The sequence below is a fragment of the Colletotrichum aenigma genome (genome assembly GCF_013390185.1).
Source record: "Colletotrichum aenigma strain Cg56 chromosome Unknown KSG_Cg56_contig04, whole genome shotgun sequence".
Lineage (NCBI taxonomy): Eukaryota > Fungi > Ascomycota > Sordariomycetes > Glomerellales > Glomerellaceae > Colletotrichum > Colletotrichum aenigma.
In genome coordinates, this window is record NW_023500910.1 from 2111080 (window position 1) to 2138071 (window position 26992).

The 26992-nt window shown below is 50.1% G+C and overlaps 11 protein-coding genes across 11 annotated transcripts; 3 read left to right on the top strand and 8 right to left on the bottom strand.

Moving 5' to 3' along the window:
• Window positions 1–445: 445 nt before the first annotated feature.
• On the bottom strand, window positions 446–1219 carry yoaJ-1 (Expansin-YoaJ; the record flags this gene model as incomplete). The annotated part of the gene is made up of 3 exons (XM_037321700.1): window positions 446–689; window positions 750–925; window positions 977–1219. The coding sequence occupies 3 exons, from the start codon at window positions 1217–1219 to the stop codon at window positions 446–448; spliced, it is 663 nt and encodes a 220-aa protein (XP_037179056.1).
• A 2156-nt stretch (window positions 1220–3375) lies between these two features.
• CGCA056_v006451 (uncharacterized protein) lies at window positions 3376–4508 on the bottom strand (the record flags this gene model as incomplete). The annotated part of the gene is made up of 6 exons (XM_037321701.1): window positions 3376–3383; window positions 3458–3625; window positions 3684–3793; window positions 3851–4053; window positions 4130–4368; window positions 4463–4508. 6 exons carry the CDS (start codon window positions 4506–4508, stop codon window positions 3376–3378), a joined length of 774 nt encoding a protein of 257 aa, XP_037179057.1.
• Window positions 4509–7208: 2700 nt separating this feature from the next.
• Window positions 7209–8403, bottom strand: CGCA056_v006452 (Aspartate aminotransferase; the record flags this gene model as incomplete). Its single annotated transcript, XM_037321702.1, has 5 exons — window positions 7209–7215; window positions 7282–7922; window positions 7997–8086; window positions 8138–8176; window positions 8251–8403. The coding sequence occupies 5 exons, from the start codon at window positions 8401–8403 to the stop codon at window positions 7209–7211; spliced, it is 930 nt and encodes a 309-aa protein (XP_037179054.1).
• Window positions 8404–8802: 399 nt separating this feature from the next.
• hpcH-3 (4-hydroxy-2-oxo-heptane-1,7-dioate aldolase) lies at window positions 8803–9708 on the top strand (the record flags this gene model as incomplete). The annotated part of the gene is made up of 3 exons (XM_037321703.1): window positions 8803–8862; window positions 8911–9163; window positions 9221–9708. The coding sequence occupies 3 exons, from the start codon at window positions 8803–8805 to the stop codon at window positions 9706–9708; spliced, it is 801 nt and encodes a 266-aa protein (XP_037179055.1).
• Window positions 9709–11384: 1676 nt separating this feature from the next.
• CGCA056_v006454 (Secondary metabolism regulator LAE1) lies at window positions 11385–12317 on the bottom strand (the record flags this gene model as incomplete). The annotated part of the gene is made up of 6 exons (XM_037321704.1): window positions 11385–11526; window positions 11578–11615; window positions 11671–11825; window positions 11880–11921; window positions 11985–12105; window positions 12156–12317. The coding sequence occupies 6 exons, from the start codon at window positions 12315–12317 to the stop codon at window positions 11385–11387; spliced, it is 660 nt and encodes a 219-aa protein (XP_037179052.1).
• A 1435-nt stretch (window positions 12318–13752) lies between these two features.
• hudA (UbiD-like decarboxylase) lies at window positions 13753–15276 on the bottom strand (the record flags this gene model as incomplete). The annotated part of the gene is made up of 1 exon (XM_037321705.1): window positions 13753–15276. The coding sequence occupies one exon, from the start codon at window positions 15274–15276 to the stop codon at window positions 13753–13755; it is 1524 nt and encodes a 507-aa protein (XP_037179053.1).
• A 1115-nt stretch (window positions 15277–16391) lies between these two features.
• CGCA056_v006456 (Flavin prenyltransferase PAD1) lies at window positions 16392–17009 on the top strand (the record flags this gene model as incomplete). The annotated part of the gene is made up of 1 exon (XM_037321706.1): window positions 16392–17009. One exon carries the CDS (start codon window positions 16392–16394, stop codon window positions 17007–17009), a length of 618 nt encoding a protein of 205 aa, XP_037179050.1.
• A 260-nt stretch (window positions 17010–17269) lies between these two features.
• Window positions 17270–17611, bottom strand: CGCA056_v006457 (uncharacterized protein; the record flags this gene model as incomplete). The annotated part of the gene is made up of 2 exons (XM_037321707.1): window positions 17270–17355; window positions 17437–17611. 2 exons carry the CDS (start codon window positions 17609–17611, stop codon window positions 17270–17272), a joined length of 261 nt encoding a protein of 86 aa, XP_037179051.1.
• Window positions 17612–17893: 282 nt separating this feature from the next.
• Window positions 17894–19353, bottom strand: asaE-10 (MFS transporter asaE; the record flags this gene model as incomplete). Its single annotated transcript, XM_037321708.1, has 3 exons — window positions 17894–18801; window positions 19015–19245; window positions 19302–19353. 3 exons carry the CDS (start codon window positions 19351–19353, stop codon window positions 17894–17896), a joined length of 1191 nt encoding a protein of 396 aa, XP_037179058.1.
• Window positions 19354–20286: 933 nt separating this feature from the next.
• On the top strand, window positions 20287–21400 carry kanJ-1 (Kanamycin B dioxygenase; the record flags this gene model as incomplete). Its single annotated transcript, XM_037321709.1, has 4 exons — window positions 20287–20488; window positions 20569–20659; window positions 20719–21160; window positions 21224–21400. The coding sequence occupies 4 exons, from the start codon at window positions 20287–20289 to the stop codon at window positions 21398–21400; spliced, it is 912 nt and encodes a 303-aa protein (XP_037179059.1).
• A 3983-nt stretch (window positions 21401–25383) lies between these two features.
• On the bottom strand, window positions 25384–26424 carry nlhH-3 (Carboxylesterase NlhH; the record flags this gene model as incomplete). Its single annotated transcript, XM_037321710.1, has 1 exon — window positions 25384–26424. One exon carries the CDS (start codon window positions 26422–26424, stop codon window positions 25384–25386), a length of 1041 nt encoding a protein of 346 aa, XP_037179846.1.
• Window positions 26425–26992: the final 568 nt, after the last annotated feature.

Below are 26992 nucleotides of genomic sequence, written 5' to 3' on the forward strand. Positions count from 1 at the left end.
AGGAGCCAGGCTTTTCGCAACCTCGGCCCCTCATCCCGCACGCCTGGGTTCGGGGCTCCGCGGTACGGGTTTGCTTTCCGAATTAGAGCTAGTTGGGAACACTTCGGACTGACAACAGTCCTCAAATTCCGGCTCTCGGCTTCAATTGATACGTACATTCATGCCCGCTTGCGAGACGACTGGTCTGCTCTCGTATTGATAGGTAGCTTGAGTTGAGACTTTGTACGAAGTCCTGGTCTTGCAGCATGTGAGGGCCTAACGTATTGCAACGCAACGTGATCTTAGAGGGGATAGCACATGGAAGCGTGCTTAGTATTTGTGTCAACTCATTATGTACGAGGAAGATAAAATTATGTACAGACTAGATGCATGTCCACTTTGGGCTTATTGGATTGTCACCAGAACCGATGCGCAGACCTGTGGTGACAAGTGCGAGTCTTGCCGCTCAGCAATTGCCAGAAGCCTTGAACTGCGCCTTCTCAGTGGTGCCTACGTTGTTGATCACAACTTGCTTCCCGTTGCTACAAGTGACACGGACGCTGACAGTGTCAACGTTGAAGCCATCACCACTGCTTTTCTGCCAGTAGTTGTAGTCTTGGCGAACGGTACTCTGCCAGGTTTTGCCGCCGTCGGCACTGACTTCGAACTTGGTGACGGGATAGTTGTGGTTCATGACTTGCATGGAGAACCTGCATCGGGTGTGAGGTTTAATTGAGAGATGGGCAGAAAGATAATAAAGAGGAACGTACCACCACTTAGAAGTGCCCTCCTTATTGCGGACAACTATGGGCGTGGTGATCCCGCACGGGACTTGTTCCCACTGCACTTTAATCTCACCCTTGTTGGGATCGTCAAGCTTGGCAAACGCATCGGGGAAGAGATCAAGCTGCCCGGCTCCACAGCCTTGAGGGCACTTGTCGACGACCTACATCCCTGTCAGTTGAATTCATCGAATGACCGCATTTGGTGAACCCACCATCACCTTGATGATAGTTCCCTTGGGACCCTTGACGTTAAGGCAAGTGCCGCAGTTGCCGTTGTAGTTGGTGTATGATAGAGCGGTACCAAGCACGCTGGAGGGCAGTGTGTAGCCAGAGAATAGGCAGTTTCCTCCATTCAAGTTTCCACCGTACCAAGTAGCAACGGCACTGGTTGCAGCTGCGTTCGTTCCCTGGATCATGACGGCAAGGGCCGCACCGACAGAAAGAACACTGTGCATTTTGGTATAAGTTGTGTGTGAAAGGATGATCCTGTTGGATGATTCTGGAGAATGAGATGGACAGCGAAGGAAACAGCTTCCCGTACATGTAGTCCAGCAGCCAGGTGCTTTTTGTACGGAAATTTGGGTATTAGGGTCTTGCTTGTGATGATAATAAGAAACCCAAATCGGAAGGTCAATAAGGATTAAGGGTCACAAGGGATGCGAGGGTGAAGGCTGGCCACGGGCGATGATCCCATAGGAGGAGACATGTTCAAATCCCTCAATCTATCCGCCTTACCCCCTCGGCATGTTTGGGTGTCGTCTTCTAAGAGGTCGAGAGTCTAGTGTCAATCAGAAACCCGCTACTCCCACTCGGTATCCCTCCTGACAACCTTGGTGAGACTCCATGTCGCAAATCTGCAGTCTAATTTGCCGGAGTTAAGCCAAGAACGCGGAGTCAGCGGAACAGTCGATATTGGAATGCCCCAGGTGGTGATGTGATATCGTGTTGCAGGCGGTCTTTTCGCTCGAGAACTGACGCTAGCCACGGCCCGTTATCGTCGGCTTCGGCTCCTTACCTAATTTATGGTGACATGGCTCTAAGGCTACATTCAGTAATGCCCGCGCGCCTGTCGTACGGTTCGTGGCAGGGCTACGATTTCTCCTTGGTGGGAAGAGGGCTGGTTTTGAATGGAATTCATTTAAAGTTTTACAGTTACACTAACGCGGTTGAAACTAAACCAAAAACGCGCGAATTCACCGTGAATCCAGACCATAGTGGATTGAGGGCATGAGTCGTGGTTTAGTGGAAACATCCGTATTCAGACCATGAGAATCCAGCCTGGTTGTTCGCTGAATGTCCACTTTTGTTACCACCTGGACGGGCCTTGAGGTCGGTAACACGGATTTGGGAGCTAGCGTGAAATGCCACCCCTCTTGTTTTGCCATGCTGGGCTGAGAAACATGGATGACAGGTTGACAGGCCCTGACATCGGCATTACTGCATATTGTCAGGCTGGGTAAAACGCTCCGTATTGATGGTCGGTATGCTTACACGCATCCTCCTAGATGTCTCGGTGCCCGAGCATGTCTTGAACCCGTCGCCGGACTGTCCGAGATAGATTAAAGCTGGGAACCCATGACCCTGGCTTTCGGAAGGCTGATTTCACCAAATTCTGTCCCGGTGAATATGGCTCCTTGACCGCGATGAGATTCCACTGTTACTGGTTGCAGTTGTGCACGGAATCTATCGTATGAAATACTTGAGGTATAGTACTTCTTTATTGAACTTACCGCCTTGTCATGATTTACTACATCAGATCTGAGATGCCCTGGAGATATCGTGATCAATCTTGGGTCTTTGGATGATATCTCAAACGAAGGTCATAAATTTCGCACTGATTACACTTTCACAATACTTCACCAAGAAACGACCCATGTGTGACTCACTCAAACTCACAAAATGTGCCTCGATTGGCCATTATCAATTGGGAATCTGGAGGGAAACCTTGGCATGATGATTAATAAGCCGTAGCCGGGACAGATTGAGAGACTCTGTCTCGGTTCGATAGTGGGAATCAGGTGACATTAGGGCTTCTGGTATTGACTGATGTCATTCGAGAATACTTGTCTCGTATCTGAGAAATGAAAAAGAAAATCCTTCCAACCCATGTTAGACCAGGTCTCAACAGGCGTGATGTGAAAACCGTCCCGCTATGATGCATCTATGAAAGTTCGTCATGAGTAATTCGTTCACACATATCCTATGTACATGTGCGCAGCTTCTTTGACTGCGCCTTGGTTCTATGTGGATTTTCATATCGGCGGTGATGAAGCGGCCAAAGACATGGTACAGTCGGACGGACCATCGATCCAAAATTCATGTACTTTTAATGTCTAACAACTGCCGCCGATGAGTTGTTTGAGCTATACTTCGACTCCAGACTTTTGTGATCGGGTCGATGAGCTCGGAGCAACGTCGTCTAGATCTTGCTCTTCAATTGTTGGCAACGTCATGATATCGAACCCAGTCATTCCGGACGCTCTCATTGGTGTTTTGACTGTTGACTTGTAATTATAACCGTTAGACTTATCGGAGTAGCCAGCTCTGCGGCTGGATCGGAAGTACGGTCTGAGAGACGGTAGGCTTGCAACGAGTAAACCGATGTTGACATCTAATTCGCTCCACAGTTCTGCGAGGAAATGATGTGAGCAGGTGGCTAACATGAAACCATCTGTGAAGGGCTGGTGACATACCAACCAGGCCAAAAGGCAAGTAGTCCACAGAAGCTGTTTGAATAGTGATGAATCTCACCAAGGAGAAAGTCATGTTGATGATGCCGAGCCCGAACGTGCAGTAAACGCCAATCTTGAGCGCTTTTCTGATCTTCAGGTCGGGAATGATCAGCCATGGAATGGAGAAGACTGCCCAAAGTTCGCGTTAGCGCACAAGCCGAGGAAAGGTTTGATCAATAGAGCGTACCGAGAATATCCCCGAAGAAGTGTAATGCCCATCCGACTTGGAAAACGATTGCCGGAGAAGAAGCCGAGCACATTACATTTTCTGTTCCGACTACCCTATCCTCAACAGCCCTAGGACGAAAGTCAGTACTGTCGAACTGAACAGATATGGGAGGACAAGTGACTCACCAGTTCTTGCTGAGAGGTAAGCAGATTGTGAAAAGCAACAATATGCTAGTCAAGTATGCCAGCCCTGTGTAGACAATGACGACCCACAGCAACATTCTGCGCCAATACATGAAGACAGGGAAAAGTTGGACGTAGACGGCAAGGAGCGCCCCCTTGCACAGGTAAAATGTCGTGAAGAACGGTATGCTGCTCGCCCAAAATAACTAACGAACGAAAACATATTAGTGTTGGTCATAGGCCCAATTGATGATTGAGTTACTTGGGGTAAAGGCTCCTTACCCTCATAACTTTGATCACATCCTCATCACTGCCATTATAACCATCTAAGGTGATTTTGATGTTTTGCTTCAAAGCCCCCATGACCGTAAACTGGATGTCGAATGAGGCTGTAGCTACCGCGGAGCACCAGGCAAGGCATAGAAAGTAGTCGCTCGGCATAAGCTTCCTCCCTTGTATGTTGATCCGGAGATGAAGGGACGCAGCAATAACTGCCCCCGCGGTGAGAATGGTCACCCATCCTGTGGTCTATTCGTGTGCCATACTTGTCAGCCAGGGATATCGTTTGGCGGGTTTTCGGTCTCTTCGAGGATTCGGGGTGGGGATTTGACGTACTATAATCGTTACCGCCTTCGGGGTCGGGAAGTGAGCCATCATCCATCGTCACATCTTCACATCACGTTTTACCAGAGCGTTCCTTGATCAGAGATCGGGTGCCTGTAATTATAAAAGGAAGCACTGAGCGGAAAGCTGAGTCCTGCAAGTGACTAGTGCAAGACATACTGACTCCTAGCGCCGCATTAACATTCTGCTAGGCACGCTTTCGTAACGTGAGTTGCTGCTATCACTACGTACGATGCCGGATCCATCATCCGGATTCGGATGGGGCACGCCCAACTTCATCCTTATCGTGCGCATCGGATTTCCGCGACGAGCACTTTCGTGAAAGGGACTACTTTGACAGACGAACGTGCCTGGAAAATCGCAAGACAATCTGGAGATGAATCGCTGAAACATAAACTTTCATATTGTTTACAGATTGGTGCATTGAAATATTCCCGAGCACGTTTGTCATCTGCCAGGGGTTTCTTATGAAAGACGGCGAGAAATCTGGAGTTGGATGTCTCGGAGGCCATCGGCACGCTGTTTCCCCTTCAACTCAGGGCCATGTCTCAGATGGTTCTGATCACGACACGATTCAATTTGGCAGTACGAGCTGGCATCCCTTGGTTATTCACTGCCGCCGAAAGCATACAATCTGCCTTTCGTCATGTTCTACCCGTCGAATGCTGCATCGTCAGCCGGCCGTGAGACCCGCGAGGCCAATTCAACGGCCAAAGGATTGAATAAATTGGACTTTATCCTCGAATGTTTAAAGCCACGAGCCGTACTAAAGCACAACGAGGCAGTTATGCTTACTGGTGGTGAGCCAAAGTCCGTGGTCTATGTGGTCGCTCTCCCCGTCTCGTGCGTAATCGCGTTGCCTTTTCCGCGCCGATCTGGCCAGCCGGGTGCGCGGCACTGGCACCGTCTTATGTGATCGTTAGCCACATCGGTCTGTGGTAAGAGCCGCCATTCCCGACAATGTATTGGCGATGAACATGAGCACACTAGGCCCTCTAGGGCCCTGCATCGGCCTGGCTCGGTTGAAGCCAAGGGCAAACGCTAGACCCGGGGAGCACGTGGGATACGTCGCTGAAGTTGGTCTGTCGCCCTTTTTGCAACGGGAACTAAGTTTTCGGCAAGATGCAAGGGACTCCAAAGGTCCACAAAAGCGATCTAGAACCACAGGGTCGCGAGTTTTACGAAAAGTACGGACGTAGTGAGACCTTTCGCGCCATGGACAGCCAAGACTCGCTGACATACCAAACGATTCGAGCCAAGCATCTACCATGGAATCAATTTCGAACATAAAATCATGCACACTGATGCCAAGTGCGTTATGAAATAGCCGCAAGGTGGCAATTCGCTATTTAGTCAATTGGCCTTTTGAACAAGCTGACAGGCCAAATACCAAAAAGACTTCGGAGATGCTTACTAGTACTTCACGTTACTGAACGGAACTAATATTTCTCTCCATAATATGATCATTCTATTTGTTACAACTACAAGCACGCCTGGAAAAGACTTCATCTCGCCGTTTTATGCTCGGCCGGCGCCCTCTTCCGGACCGGGGCCGAGTCGGCCCCACTCACACCAAAGGTTACGAAAGCGGGCGGAACGGACTCGGTCGACGCGAGTGGCTTGGAAGCGTGGCGGGGCTAGGCAACCAAAATCACTCTCATCTCACCTGTGTTCACACCCTGACGCCCAAGGTAACCCGCGCATGCCGCGGAAGCCAGTGGCTTTGTCCCCCGATGAAAACGTTTGCCCTTACCCGAGTCTACCTCTTTGCGATCTTGACGGTCAGCCAATCACCAACAGTAAACATGCAACCGCTCATAGCGTATCCGCCTTCAGGGGCCAATACTTGGATCTTCGGCGAGACTCGCCGTCGGACCGGCGAAGGCATGCCTTTGAGACGCACCGACGGCCTGCCCAACGACTGGCATCAAGCCGAAGATCGTATGCACCATCTTCGCTACAAATCATGAGATCAGTAGCAATGAAAGAGCCTGCTCTGGTCACAGAAATGGTTCAAAAATACCCTAGCTGGTCAAGACCAACTAGGAGTGGTCAGTGGTGAAAGGGCCACCATCAGCAAAAACACAATCTCAGCCGAAGCTTCAGTGATCTGTGTACACTCCTGCACTGGGATGGGGAAAAGAAGAAGAGAGAGGACTGGAATGCAGGGGGGAGTGCAGGTATTTATACCCGTTTCGAGTTGCAAATTGGCAAGTTAGGCAGCAGGAATATTTGGCCTCAGTGTGGCTGCCTCCCAGTCGCCTGAACTTTCCCGACAGAATGTGAAATTAATACCGCCAAGGTGCCTTCTGTGGAGTTCTACCAATATTTCTGACTCAAGGTAGAGTCCAAATTGTTCAAAGCTTCTCCTGTACGGTCTGCCTGATGACTTCGTCAATAGCTTTGGCAGCACGACGCACATTATCCTCACTCAAACCGGCCACATTGATGCGCCCAGAACCCGGAAGGTGTACGTGGTATTTGGTAACCAACGTCTTGCATTGATCTGGCGACAGCGCTAGGCATCTAGCAGTCCTCGTTAGTTGATCGTTTGTTTGGCCGAGTCGGTGCTACTTACGAGAATAATCCCTTTTCCTGGGTAAGATGCGACCAATCGCCTGGTGTCTGGCTGCGATGAGATTGGATTCTATAAAATTGGACTTCTTTGATTCACTCACTTTCAGGAAGTTTGTCAGTTCACTATATAGTGCTTGCCGATTTCGCTTCAATCTCTCTCTCATACCCTGAAGTTCCAGGGTCCTGACACGTCAGTAAGTTTCGCCTTGAGTGATTAGCCGAGCGTTGCTCACCAAACATTTCGTAACTCGCAGTTGCTCAACACAATCTTTACCAGGCGACTGCCGTAGGCTGGAGAAGAAGAATATGTGTACCGAATCAAACTTCGAAGACGATCCTTGACGTTCGCAGCTACCTCGGTGGAATCTGCCACTACGTGAAGAGCTCCGCATCGTTCTCCATAAAGCGCAAAGTTCTTTGAGAATGACTGACAAACGAGCATCTCCAAGCCAGCTTCGACAAAGATTCGTACACCAGCCGCATCCTCGTCAAACCCATCGCCAAGTCCCTGGTATGCGGTGTCGAAGAAAGGCAGCTGACCATGAGACTTCATCTCAGTGGCCAACTCCTGCCATTGTTGGACACTAAGATCGACGCCAGAGGGGTTGTGGCAACAGCCCTGCAGAATAAACACGCTACCTTGAGGCGCCGTCCGCACTGCTTCCAAAAGAGCGTCGAAGTTCACCGCGTGCTTGGATGAGTCAAGATACGGATAGCTCACAGTCTCCATGTCAACATTGTGAAATATGTCGAAATGGTTTCCCCAAGTCGGCGTGCTGATGTATACCTTTCTGTTTGGAGACATGGCTTTCGAAATCAGCAGTGCGCCAAGGGCATTCGCACCGGTACCTGAGATGGTTTGGACCGATGAAATCTACCAGGCCATCAGCGACTCCACTTCCCAGAAGTATGCTTTACTGCGGAGGGGCCTCGCCGAAATGGAAATACCTTGCCAGAAGCTAGTGCTCCGCATCTGTCTCCGAACATCACCGAAGCAGCAAATTTGAGAAATTCAGGGTCGCCCATTGTTGGCCCATACTAAAATGTTCTTAGACATGATAGTCGCTCAGAATGTTACAGGACACATACATCATGTCCCAGATTCTGTCGGTCAAGCTCTTTCTTGGCCTAGCCCCAAATTCGTCAGCCTTTTGTCCCTTTTTGCCAGTGCAAGCAATCGAGGGAGTAATTTGACAACCTACCAACTTCACAACCTCCAGCTCTTGATACAAGCCAGACTCATTTCTGTATATTCCGACTCCTAGATCAACTTTCTCTGAGCTGTGATCGTTGTCCGAGTCCCTTTTGAGATCAAACATGGGGTCCGGAGGACCGGATTTGATGTGCTCGAACATTGTAGCAGAAGCGATTCGTTTCGAGGAGTAAGATTGTTGTGTGAACGATGACGAAGACCCATCAACTCTCCAAAATTGTCTTCAAATTATTACTCAAAGGTGTGTGATAAGATCCTCTTTCAATGAGACCGGCGGGCGGTAACCGTGGCCGAGATAACAATTGTGCCAACATCCCGGCGCCCCACACCCAACTTACACGGGCTCGGCAAGGGCTGCCGAAACGTGCAGGACGGCGGGAACGGCTGCCGAGAGTAGTGAACGTAAGCTGACGTTTCCATCTACCCCTCAAAATGGCAGCACGAGGATTGGTTATTTATGCAATGACGGCGATCAAGTTATTGGAACACAGGACATCAATCGGTTGTGGTTGAGTCGTAATCAAAGTCTTCTTATTTCGCCATGGCGTCCCTCTTCACCAACAGCTTGGCCCGTCTCAGCGGAGCCAGCAAGCTATGCACGGTCAGTCGATATTTACGTGGGAGCATTTCGGCGGCTAACGTTTCATAGGCGATGGGAATCAGGCTGGTGACCAATACCCAAGTCGTCCATTTGGCGGCAAACGGAGGCTTTGACGCTCTCTTCATTGACTTGGAGCACTCAACACTTTCCATCCAGGATGCAAGCCAGCACTGTATAGTTGGCTTACAACTGGGCATCACACCCTTTGTCAGAGTCCCTTACCAATGTGGGAATGGTTTCATTCAGAAAGTCTTGGATGGCGGGGCGATGGGTGTTATCTTTCCTCATGTTCATGGTCGAGGTAAGACTGCGTCGAATGATGCCCAGCTTCAGCGAAGATTCTCACAATCCATACAAGACGATGCTAAGGCGGCGGTCTCGATATGTAAGTATCCGCCTCAAGGCAAGAGGTCGATCACTGGACAGCTCCCGCTCTTCTCTCTCAAGGCAACGCCCCAAGACACCATCATTTCCGAAACAAATAGAAACGGGTCTAGCGTCTTCTTGATGATTGAAACCAAGGAGAGCATAGATAACATTGAAGAGATCGCATCAGTTGACGGCGCGGATGTGCTTCTAGTTGGGTCTAATGACCTGGCAATAGAGCTAGGAGCGCCAGGACAATTTAGGAGTAAGGAATTTCGGGCGGCTATGGAGACAATCAGTCAAGCTTGCAAGAAGCACGGGAAGATCATGGGTTTAGCCGGCATATACGATGATCACGAGCTTCATGACTGGGCAATCAACCAACTTGGTGTACGGTTCTTGCTTGGGGGACAGGACTCGGCTATCCTGGCGAGAGGAGCAAAAGAGACCATGGCAGCGATTTCAAAGGTGCCTCAATAAGGTCTCGTATTGGGAACACAATATGGCGGAAGCAGGCCTTTGGATTTCCAGTGGGCATGGGTTTTCTCGTTATTCATGCATGATGCATGCCGCATCCCTTCTACGTATTCAAAAGCTAAGGCGTGCGTTTGAATTCGCCTATGACGGCTAGCCCATGGGATCGGCGGTCGCAGTCAGACAGGGATTACATCATCGACTCCAACTCGGTCGCGAGATACTTTTACTTCCCCCACAGTCAACAATTCGCGAATGGTTGTTTCGTCAATCATCAATACTACATGTGTTGTATCGTATCAAAGGTCCATCAACTCGTTCATCATGTCGTCTGTAATTCTTAGCGTCCCGCGCATTGTTCTTACAATCGAGTATTTCATCGGTGGCTGGCCCAGGATCAGTTCCTGGCCATTCAAATCCCTCCATGAAAGAATTTACCGAAAATCTCAGATCACAGCGCCGCATCTTCATCCAGTGTATCCCTTTACAGATCCTCGGACCACTAAGCTCCACATGCAATACATCGGGGTATTGATGGTCATGGAAGGTTTCTTGTTGGCTTTTCCATGGACACGAGCGTCTGTCGTCACTCTCTTCCTCGGCTGTTTTCTGACAAGCTCCGGTTACTGGAGCCAGATGAGGTCAGGCATGCCATATTGGCTTCCTGTTACAAACTTTCTATTAGCCTGGGTCGTTTGGGGCTTGGAAAATGGAACTGCGACTCAGCATTGAGGGGCTCTACCTCCAGCTGCAACACGCTATCAACCAGCAGGTTCTGTTCAACGATTTGGCGCATTACTTCACACAGTATTCAAGAACGATTCTCCTCAACTTCACCAGCATCAACGCAGCTTGTCGATGACGATACTCTGACTGCTGGCTATACCAATTACTCTTATAATCATGGGCGACCCAAGCAACAATAGGAGATTGTTTCCACAACTGGCAATATATCGCATTTCATACCAAGATACCCAAGTAGGAGGAGCTACATCATCTAATTCAGAAGCATAGTAAACCGCAAAACATTCAGTTTCTCAACATGATGCTACTGAGTCCAGAGCCAGATGGGTATCAATACTCAGGCGCTAGAAAGCTCTGCTTCAGTGGGCTTCCTTCCATAGACAGACCAGCTGTACCGACATCAGTGCCCGTATCCAGCAATTCGTCGTAGATTGTAAAAACTCACATTGAGAAATAAGCATGAATATGCTTGTTTCGAAATTCCGCGCGACATTGTGCCATAAAGACAATGACTTCCTCCCTAGTCCAGCCATGTGCCCTTGTGAGCATTGCAAGACAAACACCTTCCCATCCAGTGGCTAAGTTTTCACTCATCCATTCGGCAAGCTCCTTGTACCTAGGGTCTGCTGGCCATGGATTGGTTGGCCACTTGAACTGGAGCAGCTGCACGTCCACAAAGCCTGCATTTCTCAAAGTAGTTTTCAAGCCACTCATGTACTTGAAAGGCCGACCGAATTGCTCAGCAGCCGACTTGAGAAGTCTAACTGATTCGCAAATGCTGGAATCCTCCATTAAGGTTCCGTCATCAGAAACAGGGGCAATGTCACATTCGTTCAATTCCAGCCAGCCACCAGGATTGAGATTGCTGTTCGATAAGTCAGCTTTCAAAAACCTTGCAATACACTGCCGCATTCCGATCTGTCGGGCTATCATTGCTCTTACTCATAGGCCTGCTTGACGTAGGCGTCCCAGTCGCAGATGTTAGAGTTCATCATTCGACTGTGAATGTAGTCAAAAGGCTTGGTATACGTCCAAGACTCTTCGATATCATCAATCTCGAACTTCACGTTCGGGGCGACACTTTTCAGGTGTTAATGAAACGTTACAGGTATAGGGCGGTGGCATACGCACAACTCGGGCATGGTTGGGGATAGATCAACACCAAGAATCTGACGTTTCGGTCATCAGCATTAAGGCTCGCAATTGTAACTGACTCATACGCACGTCTGCCTCCGGGTGTTCGTCCCCAACTTCCAAGCACCATATACCAGTGCCGCAGCCGAGATCTAGTACTCTACCGATATCGACGTCTTGTTCTAGCAGTGGACAGTTCGCCAGCCTTCCATTGAAGGTCAGTCTGAATAAATGATGCTGCAAATCTGGACTGTCGGTTAGTTACTGAGGAGGTTTTAAAAAGCAGCTGGAGACCGTACCCAGGCGATCATTCTCAGTCTCGTCGTTTGGGAGCTTGTACTCTGACATAATTTTGTCAGCACTGTGTTCCGTCCCAATTTGATGGAGACAGGAATTTTGATTACTTCCGTCTTTGTACTTATGATAAGTCCTCCCGTTCTCGAAGCGATGGTCAAAAATCGAACTGTTCAAGCTCTGACTAGAAGATGCAAGACTCCTCAAGTCCCCGTCATCATTCTCGATGCCCTGTAGATATTTAGTAGTGAACAATCACACAGAAGCCTCGCCAACAATACCTCATCTGCTAAAAGCACAACTTGACGATCTGCCACGTTTTGAGCATTTTCGTCGGGAGCTTCATTTTCGGTAGCATCGGCAGGAGCTTGGTGCTCGGCGTCATCGGCAGGAGCTCGATTCTCGGCAGCATCGCTGCGAGGAGCTTCAACAACTGCTGACATATTGATATTGCGATGATGGTCTGCAGATGGGTCTCATAGAAGTTTGAAGTACAAGAAGGAATGGTTCAGTTAGATTGATCATAGGTCGGAGGGAAAACAGAGTTATCTGCGAAAAGAGATTGAGCATGATACCCCTCTTCTTGATTGAAGAAATGTGTATGCTGCAGTCCCCGGCATCGCGCTCCGCTCTGACAGAAGCGGAAGCCTACCCCTGGCATCCGGAGAATGCAGGTGAGATATGACTGCTCATCATGCGACATGCAAGGCTATCTGGCCAGTTATCATCAACGATCACTCTGCATAAACAGTTGGCTAACCCATAACGAGTCAATCCGTTCGAAAAGAAGAAGTGGTTTTATGTATACCCTTGAAGAAACGTTCGCAAATTCTCTTGAGAATCCATACGAGCGCATTAGTTTTCTCAATAATATGCGCTGATTATGTCGCTCACTCGAAGACTCCGCAGCAGCAGAGCCAACAGCATTACCCCAAGGACAAGATCCACCGATAACTCGCTAACCCCTGACAGCTAGTCTGATGACATCAACGGAGTATTCGTAAGACACGAGGTCTAATCAAGAAATGCTGAAAGATACATGTTAAAGTCCTTCATGTCGCACTCCAAGGAAACATGATGCTGAACCTTGAAGGTCGATATTAGTGATGAAAGATAAGTCCTATAGCTGAGACTGTTGACCAGAGACTGCAAGAAAATAAATTGTAATCCCTGATTGGTCATCCCAATCAAATTCAGCCTGGGCAATACAAAAGTCACCTTCCGGGGCTTCTGTCAAGTAATGTTTCAGGACGCCGGCTAATCGGATTGGCTTCTTGGAACCCCCAGCACCGGTAAGATTTGGATGATTGAGGTCGCGCTATAACTTGGTCATAAACGTGATCAAATTGACACGATCTGATCTTCCAACCACCTCCTCGGTCTCCCTTTCTCCAATCAGCGAGATGCGACCAAGAAAGGGACCAATGTAATAGTCATTCACAGCGCAACATGCTGACCGAATCCTTGATGGTAAAAAACAAACCCAATGGACCTGGCCGAGTACTTATTCGTAATTAAACAGACACCGAAAAATTCGCGCCGGATATGCCATGGCTTTACCCCGTGAATCAGGCTAGGGAAGGGGCATGTGGGGGAAACGTGATCTTTTGGAGCCCCTCGTCTACTTGAGTCCTTGCACCTGCAGCATGCTGCATTTTCCCTTTTCAGAAGCTGTGGAATAGCAGCACAAAAAAGGCAGTGTGATTATGCTGCACAATTTTCCCCGCGTAAACCCGGGCAAGGATATAGCCCCGTTTCTCCGTTTCACGAAAACGGCCATGTGCAACTAATTTGACTGGACATGGGTATCATACCTATCTGTTACGGTAGCCATACCATGAGGACTGCTTATTTCATCTCTATCACTGCAATGGCAAGCTAAAATCCATACTCAGCCCATTGGCCATCGACCGTATCCTGAATCGCCCTCGAATATGAACCTCGGAAAGAGCCATGCTTCCAGCTCAGATTCGAGTCTGTAAATTCTGCTGGAAACATGCAGCAACGCACAACCTTGACATGGTTCTTTCTGTCTTTGAATCCATGGGTGACATATGGAATAAGAGGAATGTTGCCACATGCGTTGAAAAAGAATTCGTTGATCTCCGGTTGGCATCTAGTTGCCTCAGCCCAAATAAGCTCATTGAGATTGGCGGGGTCAATGTCTTCTCCAACCAGGTAGATCTTAGGAATGTAGAAACCAGGTTTGGTTGAGAAGACAGTGTGGCCAACCTTCTCACAGAAATCTTTCACATTGGTCTGAAGCGCGCACAACTTGGACCAGTTGACCTGGAGGACAAACCAAAGGCAGTGAGACTCAAAAGGACTCCACACCATTTCAATTGGCAGCTCGGCGGCTTCGCAAATATTCAGAACCTCAGCCGCCTGGGTAAGAGCCCAGACTGTCTCGCTCTCCTCAGTCGCCCTCTCCGCGACACAAATGGGGAGAATAGGATCATCTCGGTAAGTGATGGCATCGATGTTGAATACTGGACAAGGCTTCCCTGATCCAGGGAACACGTGCCCATGGTACTCGACGAAAGGTCCTTCGTCAGCGGTCTCAGTCCTTGAAACGACGCCTTCGAGAACGATCTCCGCATCGCGAGGAACCCAGATGTTATTGGTCTCGGACTTCACGACATCCACAGGCTGGCCAAGGAGAGCCCCTACGAAACCACTCTCATTCACACCCTTGGGCATGGGCATTCCGCCGACCATGATGGCAGCAGGTGGTACACCAAAGCAGAGAGAAAAGGGCATATCTTCGCCTCTGTCTTGCCACATTTTTCGAATGACACCGATATCTTGCGCTGACATGGTGGGGCCGACCAAAGACCGTTTGCCATTGACCATGCCGCGGGTGATTAACCAGTTGACCCACGAGCCATCGGGACTCTGAACGATATACATGCCGAATGTTTGCAAGTATTTACCGCCATCGTCTTCGTGGAAGAGGGGGACGGGAAGTTTTTCCAGGTCGATTTCATCTCCGAAGATCTTGTGCTCTTTGACAGGACCAGTCTCGAACTCCCTTGGAGCGATCGGTTGACGCTTCTTTGCGCGGTTGATGGCGTAGATGATGTCCCGGCCGCTGGATTCGGACGGAAGTCCCAACGACTTTGCTGTGCGAATGAACCTCTTTCCCGGCAAACTGCTGGCACCCACAGGTGCTCCCAAGACCCGAAAGAGACCGTTCTGCTGGCGTCCTTTGATGTTTTCGAAAAGAGGCGTTTTGTCTTCAGTTTCGTAGACCTTCCGTACGATAGCTGCTAGTTCAAGACGAGGGTCGACTTCCTTGGAGATAGACAACAGATCGCCCTCCTCAGCCAGCTCCTTGACGTACTGGCGAAAGTTGGCAGCAGCAAGGCCACACGATTGTGAAGGATGGGATGGCAGTGCCATGATGATATTCTGTCTCCAACTTAAGGCGACCGAGACAAGGTGATAATAGGCAAAGAATTTGGACAAACTGATGGCTTGAGTCGCTGATCAAGTTTTGACCTCGTTATGACGGCCAGATACCTAGGCTCAGCTTGCTTTTGGCTTAAGGCTTTATCTCTTGTAGCTTACGTTGTGACACGATTCAGCACCGAGGTCCGTCGGGTAGTTTGTGGCGATGAGGGGTCGTCTTGCTTGCACTGGAGTCGGACCAGGCCTAAAAGTTGCTACTTCACTGGCGCCCCCCATCATTCCGATCAAAGAGGGTCTTATGGATCTTGCTCACAGGTGTCATGACCGTGAAATCTTGCTTTGGGCCGCAAAGAGCCTCTGGCACCGTGAGCGAATTTCTTGATCTTAAGATCTTGATGCAGTGATGTGTCAGGAAACGGGCCGCATCTGGGTCTCCGAAATGGCCTCCCGTGGGGGTTTCCGGAATTATCGGTATGTTCCTTATGAATCGCGCTTTCGTGACGCGGCAAGGCTGTTTTAAAGACTCGGGACAGCTCCCGTAGTTCAAGTCGGATGCCCAGCCGAAGTGTCGTGGTCCAGACCCAGAGCCTCTCAAGTTACGTTATGGTCATACAAAAGGAGGAAAGCCTCAAACGTTCCTTGGTTTATATCCGCGAATATTTCCCAAAATCCCCCACTAAAGAAACTAAAAGTTGACTTCACACACAATCTCCTTGTTGCCAGAAATATTTCCGGATCCTGGAGGGGCGAGCTTTGGCTTTAGTGCCTTGCTATTACGTCCAAGGTCCCTCTTTGCTTGGGGCAGACCCATGTTTTGAGCCTCACCGTTGATGAGCCCTCGTGACTTTGAGACTTGCGTCTATTAGATCGAGCGAGGTATGCCGCGATGGGTCATATACGTCACATTCCGGTTACTGTGCTTTCGGGATATCCTCATCTTGTTGAAGTATCTTGTCCTGAGCCATCCGACTCTTGTTTGACCGTTACATTGACGCTTCCTCTTGAAATTCCAGACAAATTCATAAAACGCAAACTGCTCAAGAAAAGCCACCACTCTCCACCCAACGGCCTTTTTGCTTCGAAATAGACCTCCTTAGACGGCAAAAATGACTGAAGAAAGCAGTCGAAACAACGCAACTCCGCCTCAACCCAGGCGCAAAAGAATGATTGTTGCTCTCACCGGTGCTACTGGCTCTATCCTCGGCATCAAAACCTTGATCGCATTGCGTCGCCTCAACATCGAGACGCACCTCATTATCAGCAAGTGGGCAGACAGCACCCTCAAGTACGAAACGAGCTACACAGCCATCAATGTTCGTGCTCTAGCGGACCACGTTTACAACAACCACGACATGGCCGCCCTAATTGCAAGTGGGTCCTATCGCGTTGACGGCATGGTCGTCGTGCCATGTAGCATGAAGACGCTCGCCGCGATTAATTCGGGTCTATGCGATACGCTCATTGCGCGAGCTGCGGATGTTATCATCAAAGAACGCCGGAAGCTAGTACTTGCGGCTCGCGAATGTCCCCTGAGCGGCATACACCTTCAGAACATGCTCTCTCTCACCCAAAACGGCGTCATCATATTTCCTCCAGTCCCGGCCTTCTACCATAGACCGGCAACAATAGACGAAGTTGTGGATCACAGTGTGGGACGGATGTTGGACTTGTTCGACTTTGACACCCAGGACTTTGATCGATGGGATGGATTTCAAAAGGACTAATCAACCGATAACGTGTGATATCTTTTATCTTTCCAAATAATGTTGCATTAAATACACTCCAGCATCGAGTCCACCGTTTTTAGAATAATGTCGAACGGCCACATAGGAATGTCGAGGAGAACCTGCCGAGAACCGGGTTACGTGAGTCGCATGCGATGAAAACATATTTCGGTGTCCCCGAAACACCCCTTGGTATCGATGAATGCAATCGCTTCGTTCATAGTCCCATGGCTCACTGGCTTTCGGTGACGCATTCATATCTACCCAAGCAGACCGCCGCCAATGGCGTTTAAATGAACGCAGTCGTCCAATCTACTCATGGCGTTATGCTGAAGACACCATCCCACTATCAAAATAATTAGCACATTTATCACGTTGAGTTCGTAGAAAACTTTGTAGATGTGGAATTGGGACGGAGCAGACATACTGCAATTTTTATATATTGAAAGGTCGAGAAGATTCCAGGACTTTGTGAAGCACCTGTCATCACATTCGTACCAGCATCCCTCCTTGATCTCCTTGGGCCTCTTGGAGTGTCGGTCTGCTTGAGCCAGGGATGCCAGAGCGGCAACGGCAACTGAAAAAAGGGCTGCTGGACGCATGGTTGTAGTGCTGACCGAAGACGATTTATTGCTAGTCGCGGAGCTGGAAGCGAGAAAAAAAAAGGGTTTTTGAAGGTTTTGGCCGCAAGTAGACTTCGAAATCTTTGAGCAGGCTAGCCTTATTTATATCTAAGGTAATCCGACGCAAAAGGCAAGAGCCATTATTGAACCACCTGAAATATAACCGTGGATCTTTGCGCCAACGAGGTGGCCAGAGAAGCCGGCGACAGTTGCAGATGTTTTCCTGTTTGTTGATTTAATTTCAAGTGAAGAAGTTATATATCAATAAAGTACTGTGAAGGCCCAGCCACCGGCGACGCCTCTCGCAATAATGAAGGCCACCAGCGCGAGTACGTACAGGCCACCTGCGAAGACGATCACCCCATAGTATGCACCGTCACACCATTGCAGGATAGCTCCCGCAAATGGCACGCCGACCAATGCGGCGATGCTCGAGATGGAGAATGCAGTTCCACTCCTTTTGCCGTAGTCCTTCGTTTCGCACACTCTACCGATGCACACAGGAGTCAAGCTAATAGCAGCTCCCGACCAGAACCCAAAAAGAATAGCAAATGCCGTGGTCGCGGCCTCTCCTCCCTGTGCGGTCATCCAAAGAGCGAAGATGAAAGTTGAGCATACGAGAGCCGTCACGCACATAACGTTGAAAGGTCCAAAGCGGTCAGCGACGTAACCCGGCAGGGCACGCCCCGGTATGGCACCAGCGTTGAGAAGCGCGTTAAAAAGTAACGACTTTTGCAGACCCATACCCTCGTGAACAGCGTAAGAACATATGTAGGTGTAGGGTATGAAAACGGCAAATTCAATCAGGAAAACGGCCAGTGTTGTCAAGGCGAACTTTGCGTCTCGCAGCGCCGTGATGTCTACAGCAGCTCCGGCTTTCTTATTCGGCGGTAGCCTCTTCTTGAGAAGCATACAAGCCAACACGGATACTGCGAGACAGATGAAACCGACCGTCCTCAATGCCCAGGCAAATCCCACGCGTGGCGCAAGATAAAGAATAATGAGCGGAAATATAACGCCCCCAACACCTCCGGCGGTGCAAGCAATACCGGTTGCGAGGGCTCGTCGCTCGGAGAACCAGTGGCCAATGGCGGAAATGCTCGGGTTAAAGAGGAGTGAAGCAGACATGCCACCGAGAACGCCAAAGGTAAGAAAGAATTGGTAGAACACTGGGAAAGGTCAGACATGATCAGGCAGGGCGTTGGATAAAGTTCACCTTTGCATAAACTCATCAGCATAATGGCAGCCACAATACCGATGCATCCCGGTATAACGAGATATCGCACATCATGGGCATCGAAAATAGGGCCTGGTCACAACACCAAATGAGTCAAACAAGCAAGACTGCCGATGGGGGGGGGGGGGGGGGGGGGTGAACATACCAACCTGAGCACCACAGAAGTACAGGAAAAATGCATAGGTGCTGAATACCCAACCAATCGTTGACTCCGGTAGCCCTTGTAATTCATACTCCGTGACCCAGGCCTGGAGAACAGCCAAAGTGTTGAGAAGCCCCATCGATGGGATCATAGCGCACCATGCACCAGCAACGACCAGCCAGGCATCTTTACCGCCCTCGGGGCATTTCTCAAGTTCTTCCGTGGCAATCATCTCTGCCGGTCGAGGCTTTAGTGTTTTGGAAACCTAGTTGATCTTTCGCACGACTCACCTTGGACGGCCGCCTCCGGAGATGGAGAGCCTGCATAGTTTTCTTCGAACATGCCGGGCAAGTTCAGCCTCAATGACCAGCTTCTTCCTCCTGGGTTGTGGACAGTGCTGCTGAGAACGAGTTTATCAATGACAACAAGACTTCTATGAACCTGAGGCTCGTGTCACTTCAGCGACTAGAGAACTGCATTGTCTTAAGTTCGACCAATCGTACTTCTGAATTTTCGACCGGGTAGCCCACTTTCATGTCGATTGTGTCCTGGGAGAGGTTGGCGAGCCCTCGGGCGTGTTTGACGGTGCGGATGTGGGGTTGATAGGCGTCGGGAGAACGAAAGCCGGATGGCGTGGTCTCCACCGCGCCGCCGTTGTTTGCAGTGCTTACAAATGAGAGGGTCGGTGTTGGGCGTCGTTGACAGCAGCAGCATTCGCTTTCAGTGCCAATTATGTGATAAGCTAAGCCAAGATCCAATATTGTAGGTCTCGAGTAGCTGATTTAATTTTATCCCAGTCGAGGGCCAGGTTATGGTTCGAAAACAACAAGGGGGGTATGGCTCATTGTCGGTGAAGCTCGGTGAAGCACCAAGGCGCTGATGCTAGTCAGGGCACGGGGAATTGACCATTATCATTAGGAGCTTTTTTCTTGTTTTAAAAGACTGGCCTCACTACCATCGGAAGTGCCCGAGAGTCAATATGGGGCTTATCTCAGGTCGCACGTCACGTCATTCGCGGAGTAATCTGCGGAGGAAACACAAGTGGGGGGTGGGAAACGGCAGTGTTATCTGATCCCCTCACGACATTGCAACCTCAGGGCAGTTCCGGACTTCTTCTGACCCGATAGTGTATCAAGCGATTATCCCATCACTCAACTCAGCTTTCTCGTATGTCGAAGGAGGCTTATTTAACCGCCACAGGAAGGTTCTCGCGTTTACCATTGAAAAATGACTGCTGTTAGTGACGTGGAAAACGATGGAGTGAAAGTCATCACGATGTCCGAGGCTGAACGTGCCAGTGGGTACTACAGACCTCAGACTCTTGAAAAGGCACTTGAAGCGATGTATCAGGATGGCTTTGTGGTGCTTCGTGGAGTGATTGGTGTTGACTTCATCGACAAGCTGAATGAGAAGATGTGCGAGGACGCGGAAAGGAAGATCGCTGATCCCACTCAACTATACAACCATGGGATCAAGTGTACGGTGATGCGTTCCCCATTTGACTTCGATCAGCCTATGGTCTTGAAAGTCGACATAAGCTGATAACATGACGCTTAGCAAATTTCCTTCAGCGACCCCCAGTCGATGACTCGGAGTTCCTCAGCAAGCAGCTTTACTTCAACAGCTTCTTGCTCCAGATTGTGAAAGCGTTCGTCTCTCGAGCATCTCTTTGAGTTTTTCAAGACCTAACTTACACGGTACTTCCAGGTATCTGGGCGGCAGGCCTATCTGGAACTGGCTTACTGCCAACACCGCACTGTCCGGTACCAAAGGTCTTCGCCAACGAGCGCACAAAGACTCGTATGCTCATCCTCTTTATCCATACTATGTCATCGCGAATGTGCCGCTCGTGGATTTCAGTCCCGAAAATGGATCAACGGAGTTCTGGCTCGGCTCCCATCAAAACACGACCCCATCTGATCAGATCACCTCCAAGGATCCTGTTGCCGAGGGGTACAATCGTGGCCGGCCCGGCGAACCTCTACCACCCATCTCAGAAGAGGCCAAAGCAGCACGCATGAAGATCCGTCCACCTATTCAGCCGAGGTGTTCTCGTGGGGACATCATGATTCGGGATTTGAGACTTTGGCACGCCGGGATGCCAAATGAAAGCGATCATCATCGAATCATGTTAGGTCTCGGATACCAAGTAAGCCTTTGAGTCGTTTCATACCTAGGTATCGGTTAATGTAGACGATCTGACATTCCTCAGAGCCCTTACTTCCCCAACTATGACCAGACCATGCATCTACCTGAGACGCAAAGATCTTTCTTGTTGAACCATCCTAGTGACTTAATAGATGTTCGAGCGCAGTTCTGGAAGCCGGATGAGTTGGACAAGACCAAAGCTGACGAGGATTTTGAACTCCGAGCAGAATACCTCAAGTAATTTGTGGAAAGCACCTTGACCAGGTCCAAGCGGCCATTCTGATACTCAACTATTGAGTCTTTGAACATGAACACTGCCTTCTATCAAGGTGGAAGCTTCTTCACGGAAGCTTCCATCATCACACATAGAATTCAATAGTAATTGGCAATATATCGAAACAGTTATAGTGCAGATATTGACTTTACGCCGCAAAAGTATCGCTTGTACGTACTTAGTAGTACTTCATCATGGTACTCAACCCTTCTGTCAATTATCACTCCAATGAGAACTACTAATGAATGTATTGTCAATAGTTCCTGCAGTTTGGGCCAAGCTGTCGGCTTTCGAGCGCGCGCAAAAAGTCCAAATTCATATTCAATCCATAGAAGCCCGGCCCTCGTACCCATTTGCCCATTCAAGCTTATCCCGTCAAGCGGTCCGCAGTTCCAGCTCGCAGCTCGCTGCAAATGAGTCGCGCCTCCAGCATCTTTTTCGCATCGTTATTCTATGATCTTCGAAGTAAATGACTGTCAAAAGCCCACGATGAATGTCTTTCCGCCCAAAAATGGCCCGTCGACAGCACCATACATCCAGCACGAATTCCACAGCGAGCCCCCGAAGAAGCGATCATTCGGCATTCATCTCAACAAATTCCTGCAATCTGGGAGTGATCCCGACCGCATACAGCTGGGATCGAGACCGTTAAATGTCCGCTTCTGGCTCACTGTTGCCGCGAGCCTGATCGTCGGCTACTTTGCAGTGGAAGTCTGGTTTTTCTGGATGTTTCGTGTGATTGGAATGCGTTGGAGCGACGTCACATTCTTGGACTTGTCGCTTGTTGCCGTCGCTGTAGCGGGAGCTTTTCTGGTCACATTCCTGGCTCTATCGTCAATCAGAAACCCTGGAGGAAAGGCAGCAAAGAGCCATCATGTCTGTTGATTGCGGGACCGGATCAAGTGTTGGAGGAGCACGATAGGAGCGGCTGGGCCGGTCCATCATTCAACGATGATGCTCGGAAGATATTTGGGGGACTATCTGGCTTGTCTTCGTGTATTAAACTGCAGCTGAGGTGCCGGCAATCAGTCAACATCGTTCACAGCGAATGTCCAGGGACGTTTTCGAAATTGGGAAGTGCAGTTTATCTGGGGGCAAGGGAACACCCAAGCCCGGTTGAGGTCTACTCGTAGGGTCCGTAGTGCAGACTTTGCTTCATGGTGATCTATTCCGCCTCATACTTTGCTCATACCATCAAGATAGCGCCGGTGAAAGGCAACAGACATCAGCCTACCCCATCCAAACTTCTTGGGCAATAAGAACATAGATGCATTTTCACTGGCGCAGATGATAAAAGACCACGGACTACCTAATCTGAGGCTCGATTTTATTGTTCTTCTTCTAGGACACCTTGGCTAATACTTGCGAGGCATTTAAATGAATAAAGAGATTGCTCTGATTCCTGCATCCAGTCGACCGGAAGGTCCCCATCAAAAGATAGAAAGAGTCTCCTGCGTTCCTAACCTGTGTCTCCCCTCGACATTCTTCGTGCAACATATCCTATAAAGCGCTAATCTCTTGTGCGCAAAGGCATCCATGCGGACAGCTCACAACGCGAGACAGACTTCCAAATGGGCCTTGCACGCCTTCAGGCCCTTGAGGAAAGAAGTGATTCATGATTCGATCATCTTAGCAGCGGGAGAAACCAGCACATGGATAATCCCACCATCGTCTCCCATTATTGCTCCGGATGAGAGGTTCTGCATACCCCAAAGACAGAAGCCACGACAGCTTGTTCTTGACATATGTCTTCGCCTCGGACGCTTTCTTCATGGAATCAAACTAAAGCTTCAATGCGCCATGCAGACACCTCTTTCAACAACGATTGAACAGGAGAGATCCACAGTCAACGCATTCTGTGAGGCTATGTTGGTCTCAAACAGCGACCACGACCTTTTGTAAGAAACCGTTCAAACTAGCGGTTAGACAGACGTTACTGCATACCCGCTCACTGAACAATCCCAAGGGACCACTCCGATTTGCGGAATTCGATATATGAATTTAGTGTTATCTCGGCGCTTCTTCTTCCCCTCACACGCCCAATGCCGTCTACTGTCACGGGTGTTGGTGTAGCTCCTCTCGCCGGATTCCTCCCCTTTCCAGTGATGACCCAAATCCTTGCCTTGCCCCGAGGCCTTTGTGTACAAGGTATCTAATACAGACATTGCGGCGACAAAGTCTTGCTATTACCTTCCTCGAATAAGCGCAGGATCCGAGTGACGCCCAAAGAAGGAATGCGTTTCGTTAAGCTTCCGATTTCCGTTGCCTTTGCATGGATTCTGTATGTAAAAAATGCTTAGAGTGAGTGCACTCATAGAAGTACCAAAGCGAGCGTTGCGACAGCTTTCGCAGCGCTCACAACTGCGTGCTAAAAAGGCAACCTTCTTTTCGCGCATTTATATCGCATCAAGTGCTTATGGTGGCCCCGATATCCAACTTCTGAAAGTATAAAAGCGGAACGCTGGACGTGAAAATGAGCCATCAAAGAGAAGAAGCACCCAATATTTTCGGTCTCTGGGTCTCCGGTTCTTGCAATGATTGAAGAGTTCAGCGCATTGAACTCCCCAAGCTAATTCCTACTCGGCAGAGCTTGCCATGATAATCTTTAACCTGCAGCAAAAGAAACTAAAATTGATTTTCATAATCAAGCCGTCCGTCGTCGTCGTGAAATACGCAGAATACTCCGAGACTCATGGAGCCAGAGAATGGTGTCGCACTGCTGTGAGCATGATCACCAGAGGGCACCTCGAGACCTCCGAAGAAGACACAACGGAGTACCACTACCGTTATCTTTCAAGACTCATGGACACCAAGCTTGTGCATTGTGGCCTTCAAAAGCTCATCCAGTAGCACACCATATACCTCGCAATTTCCCCTACTTCAGTCGAGCACGTGGCCAAAGAAACACCGAGTCTGCTCACCACGAAAGGGGACGAAGCACATAAATACGCAAGCAATGCGTGATACAACTCTGTTCCAACCAAAATGACATATGCGTCGCACACCTGACCCAACGGGGGATGATCATATCTGCCTCACGTCCGGCACACAACATCACCCGCCTTCAAAAGCAGCACCAGCTACATCGACTCGGCGCCCCTGTCTAGCCTTGCTATCTGTTCTCGGTATACCTAAACAATACTCTAGAAACGAGCACCAAAGGGACCCATGAGACTCCAGCGGAGAGCATGGAACGATAGCCGCACGCGCGATTTGCTGTACAGACATCCGCCATCATGATAGTTCGTAAAACAACGAACGACGTACAACGGTGGATGCATTTTTGGTGGTCTCCTCCAAGTCAGAAAAGCAGCTCCTCTTATAGACAAGAGCTTACCATTGACCACAGCATCTCAAGGACGCCAACCCCTTCGCCTCGGGACGCAAATCCTACAGCCATATACAGCCTATTTAATGAGCTTGCTGGCGTCGTTCATTAAAGCCTCCAGCAAATGTTCCCGTAATCCGCCCAGGTTCTCACGGTTGGGGAGGCGTTTCCCAGCAATGCCACGGCAATCACTCCGCTCGGTCTCAAATGGAGTATCACATCCAGATACGGATACCCGCCAAGCAGCTTCAGCCCAAGCTCCAACCCTCATCATCAGCACCCATCCCCGTCTTCCTTGATATATACACAAACCGCATGAACACCCCGGACTGAGACCAGTAAGTTTCGAACATCTAAGAGGACGGGTAAAACCCGGAGGCTGAGAACTATACATGAACTCCAAGGAGGCTGTTGCGTCTAGCCTTGGAGTTGACATTTGCGCGGCTACCAGAACCACTCAGCCCTCGCAAGTACCCCTTTTATCACAACGTAGCTATCAGTAGATGGACCATATCTCACAAGCACGCTGGCCCATGTGCGCAATCTCTGGTTTATACTCATCTTGGTCGAGTCTCCCCTGCAATACTTCGCTATGAGCAACTACGATCTCACGTCTATCACGCTAAAGCCTCTTGATGGCTTCATTCCTCGCCTCCAAAGCCCTCTCAACCCACCGGATCCCCGGCGCACTCTCAAACCCATGCGGCAGTCCCGGCCACATGTGGAACTCAACCTCCACATCCGCCTTGCTCAGCTTGGCCGCGTATTCAATACACTCATCCCTAAATAAATCGAGCTGGCCAACGTCGATGTACGTAGGCGGCAGCCCCCTCAAATCCTCAACCCGCGCCCGACCAGGCGCTGCGTACAGCGACACCTTCGCCGCCGGATCTCCAGCCTTGGCACCGAGTACGGCACCCCAAGCAAGCCGGTTATCGTTCGTGTTCCACGCGAGAAACTTGTAGTGTCCCGCGGTCTCGGGAACGTTGGTCCGGTCGTCGAGCATCGGGTACACTAGAATCTGCTTCCTCAACCCCGGACTCAGCCCACGATCACGCGCAATCAGCGCCACCCCCGCTGCGATGCCAGCTCCTGCAGAGTCACCCATGATGACAATGTTGGCAGGGTCGATGTTCCATTCTCCCGCGTGACCCGAGAGGTGCCTTAGCCCAAAGTACACGTCCTCCGCGCCCAGCCCTTCCGGGAATTCGGGCGCGAGGCGGTAGTCGACCGCAAAGAACGGCAGCCCGATCATCTCGACAAACCGCTTGACCTGCGGCGCAAAGATGTCGACGTCGCACGTCACGAAGCCGCCCCCGTGCACGTACACGACGGCACCCTGCGGCTCCGGCGCGTCTGCCATCTCCTGCGTTGCGAAGCGAACCAAGTCGATATTCAGCCCGTCGTGGGACTCGAATGGCATCCTGGTCTCGAGGACGTTCTCCGGCCACGGCTGGGCTTTGAGGACGCTGCGCAATGTAGGCTCGGACCAGGCGCGGAGCTCATGGACGTCTTTGAAGGGTGCTGGGCCTTCGCCGCCGGCATCCCTGGCGGAGACGACGGCCAGATACTCCGGGTCGAAGCGGAGGGCGTTGTTTGTTGCTGCGGTGGTCATGGTAGTTGAAGTCGCTCGAGGTTGTGGTTGCATGTGGGGTTCTGCCATCGTGAATGCGATGCGAATCGTGGCCTTTTATCAGCGACATCCGCCGATGCCATGGGTTCTGGATGACCTGCCCGTATTCCCGAAATTTGACGCCAACGAATCATCTTCCTCCACTTGCAACGGCGATGGGCTCAGCACTTGCTACCGTCAACTTCTACAACGGGAAGGAGAGGTTTGTAAGCCAACATTGTTCCCCCAAAACAACGACGCGACAGGATTGAGAAGCCAAGCAAGCAACACATTCCGCCAACAAGGGCGACCGAGAACGGATGTGAGCGGGCACTCGTGATGCCCTACTCAAGTTTAAACGTGGTTTGTAATCGCGGATGGCGAAGACGGACGAGCGCTTCTTCGCTCTTTTCCTCACGGTGACGTGGCCCAGGTTCAGGGGTAAGATCCTTCGTTGAAGCATATCCGAGATCCTTCAATACCCTTCGTCTAACACCCATCATCGGGTTCGGGGCGTTACGATAGTCGCGAGGCGGAAGGCGGAAGTCCTTCGGAATTGACGACGACAAGCAAAGGCGAGGAGACGCAACAAAGACTGCCAGAGACAGCGCTTGCTTGC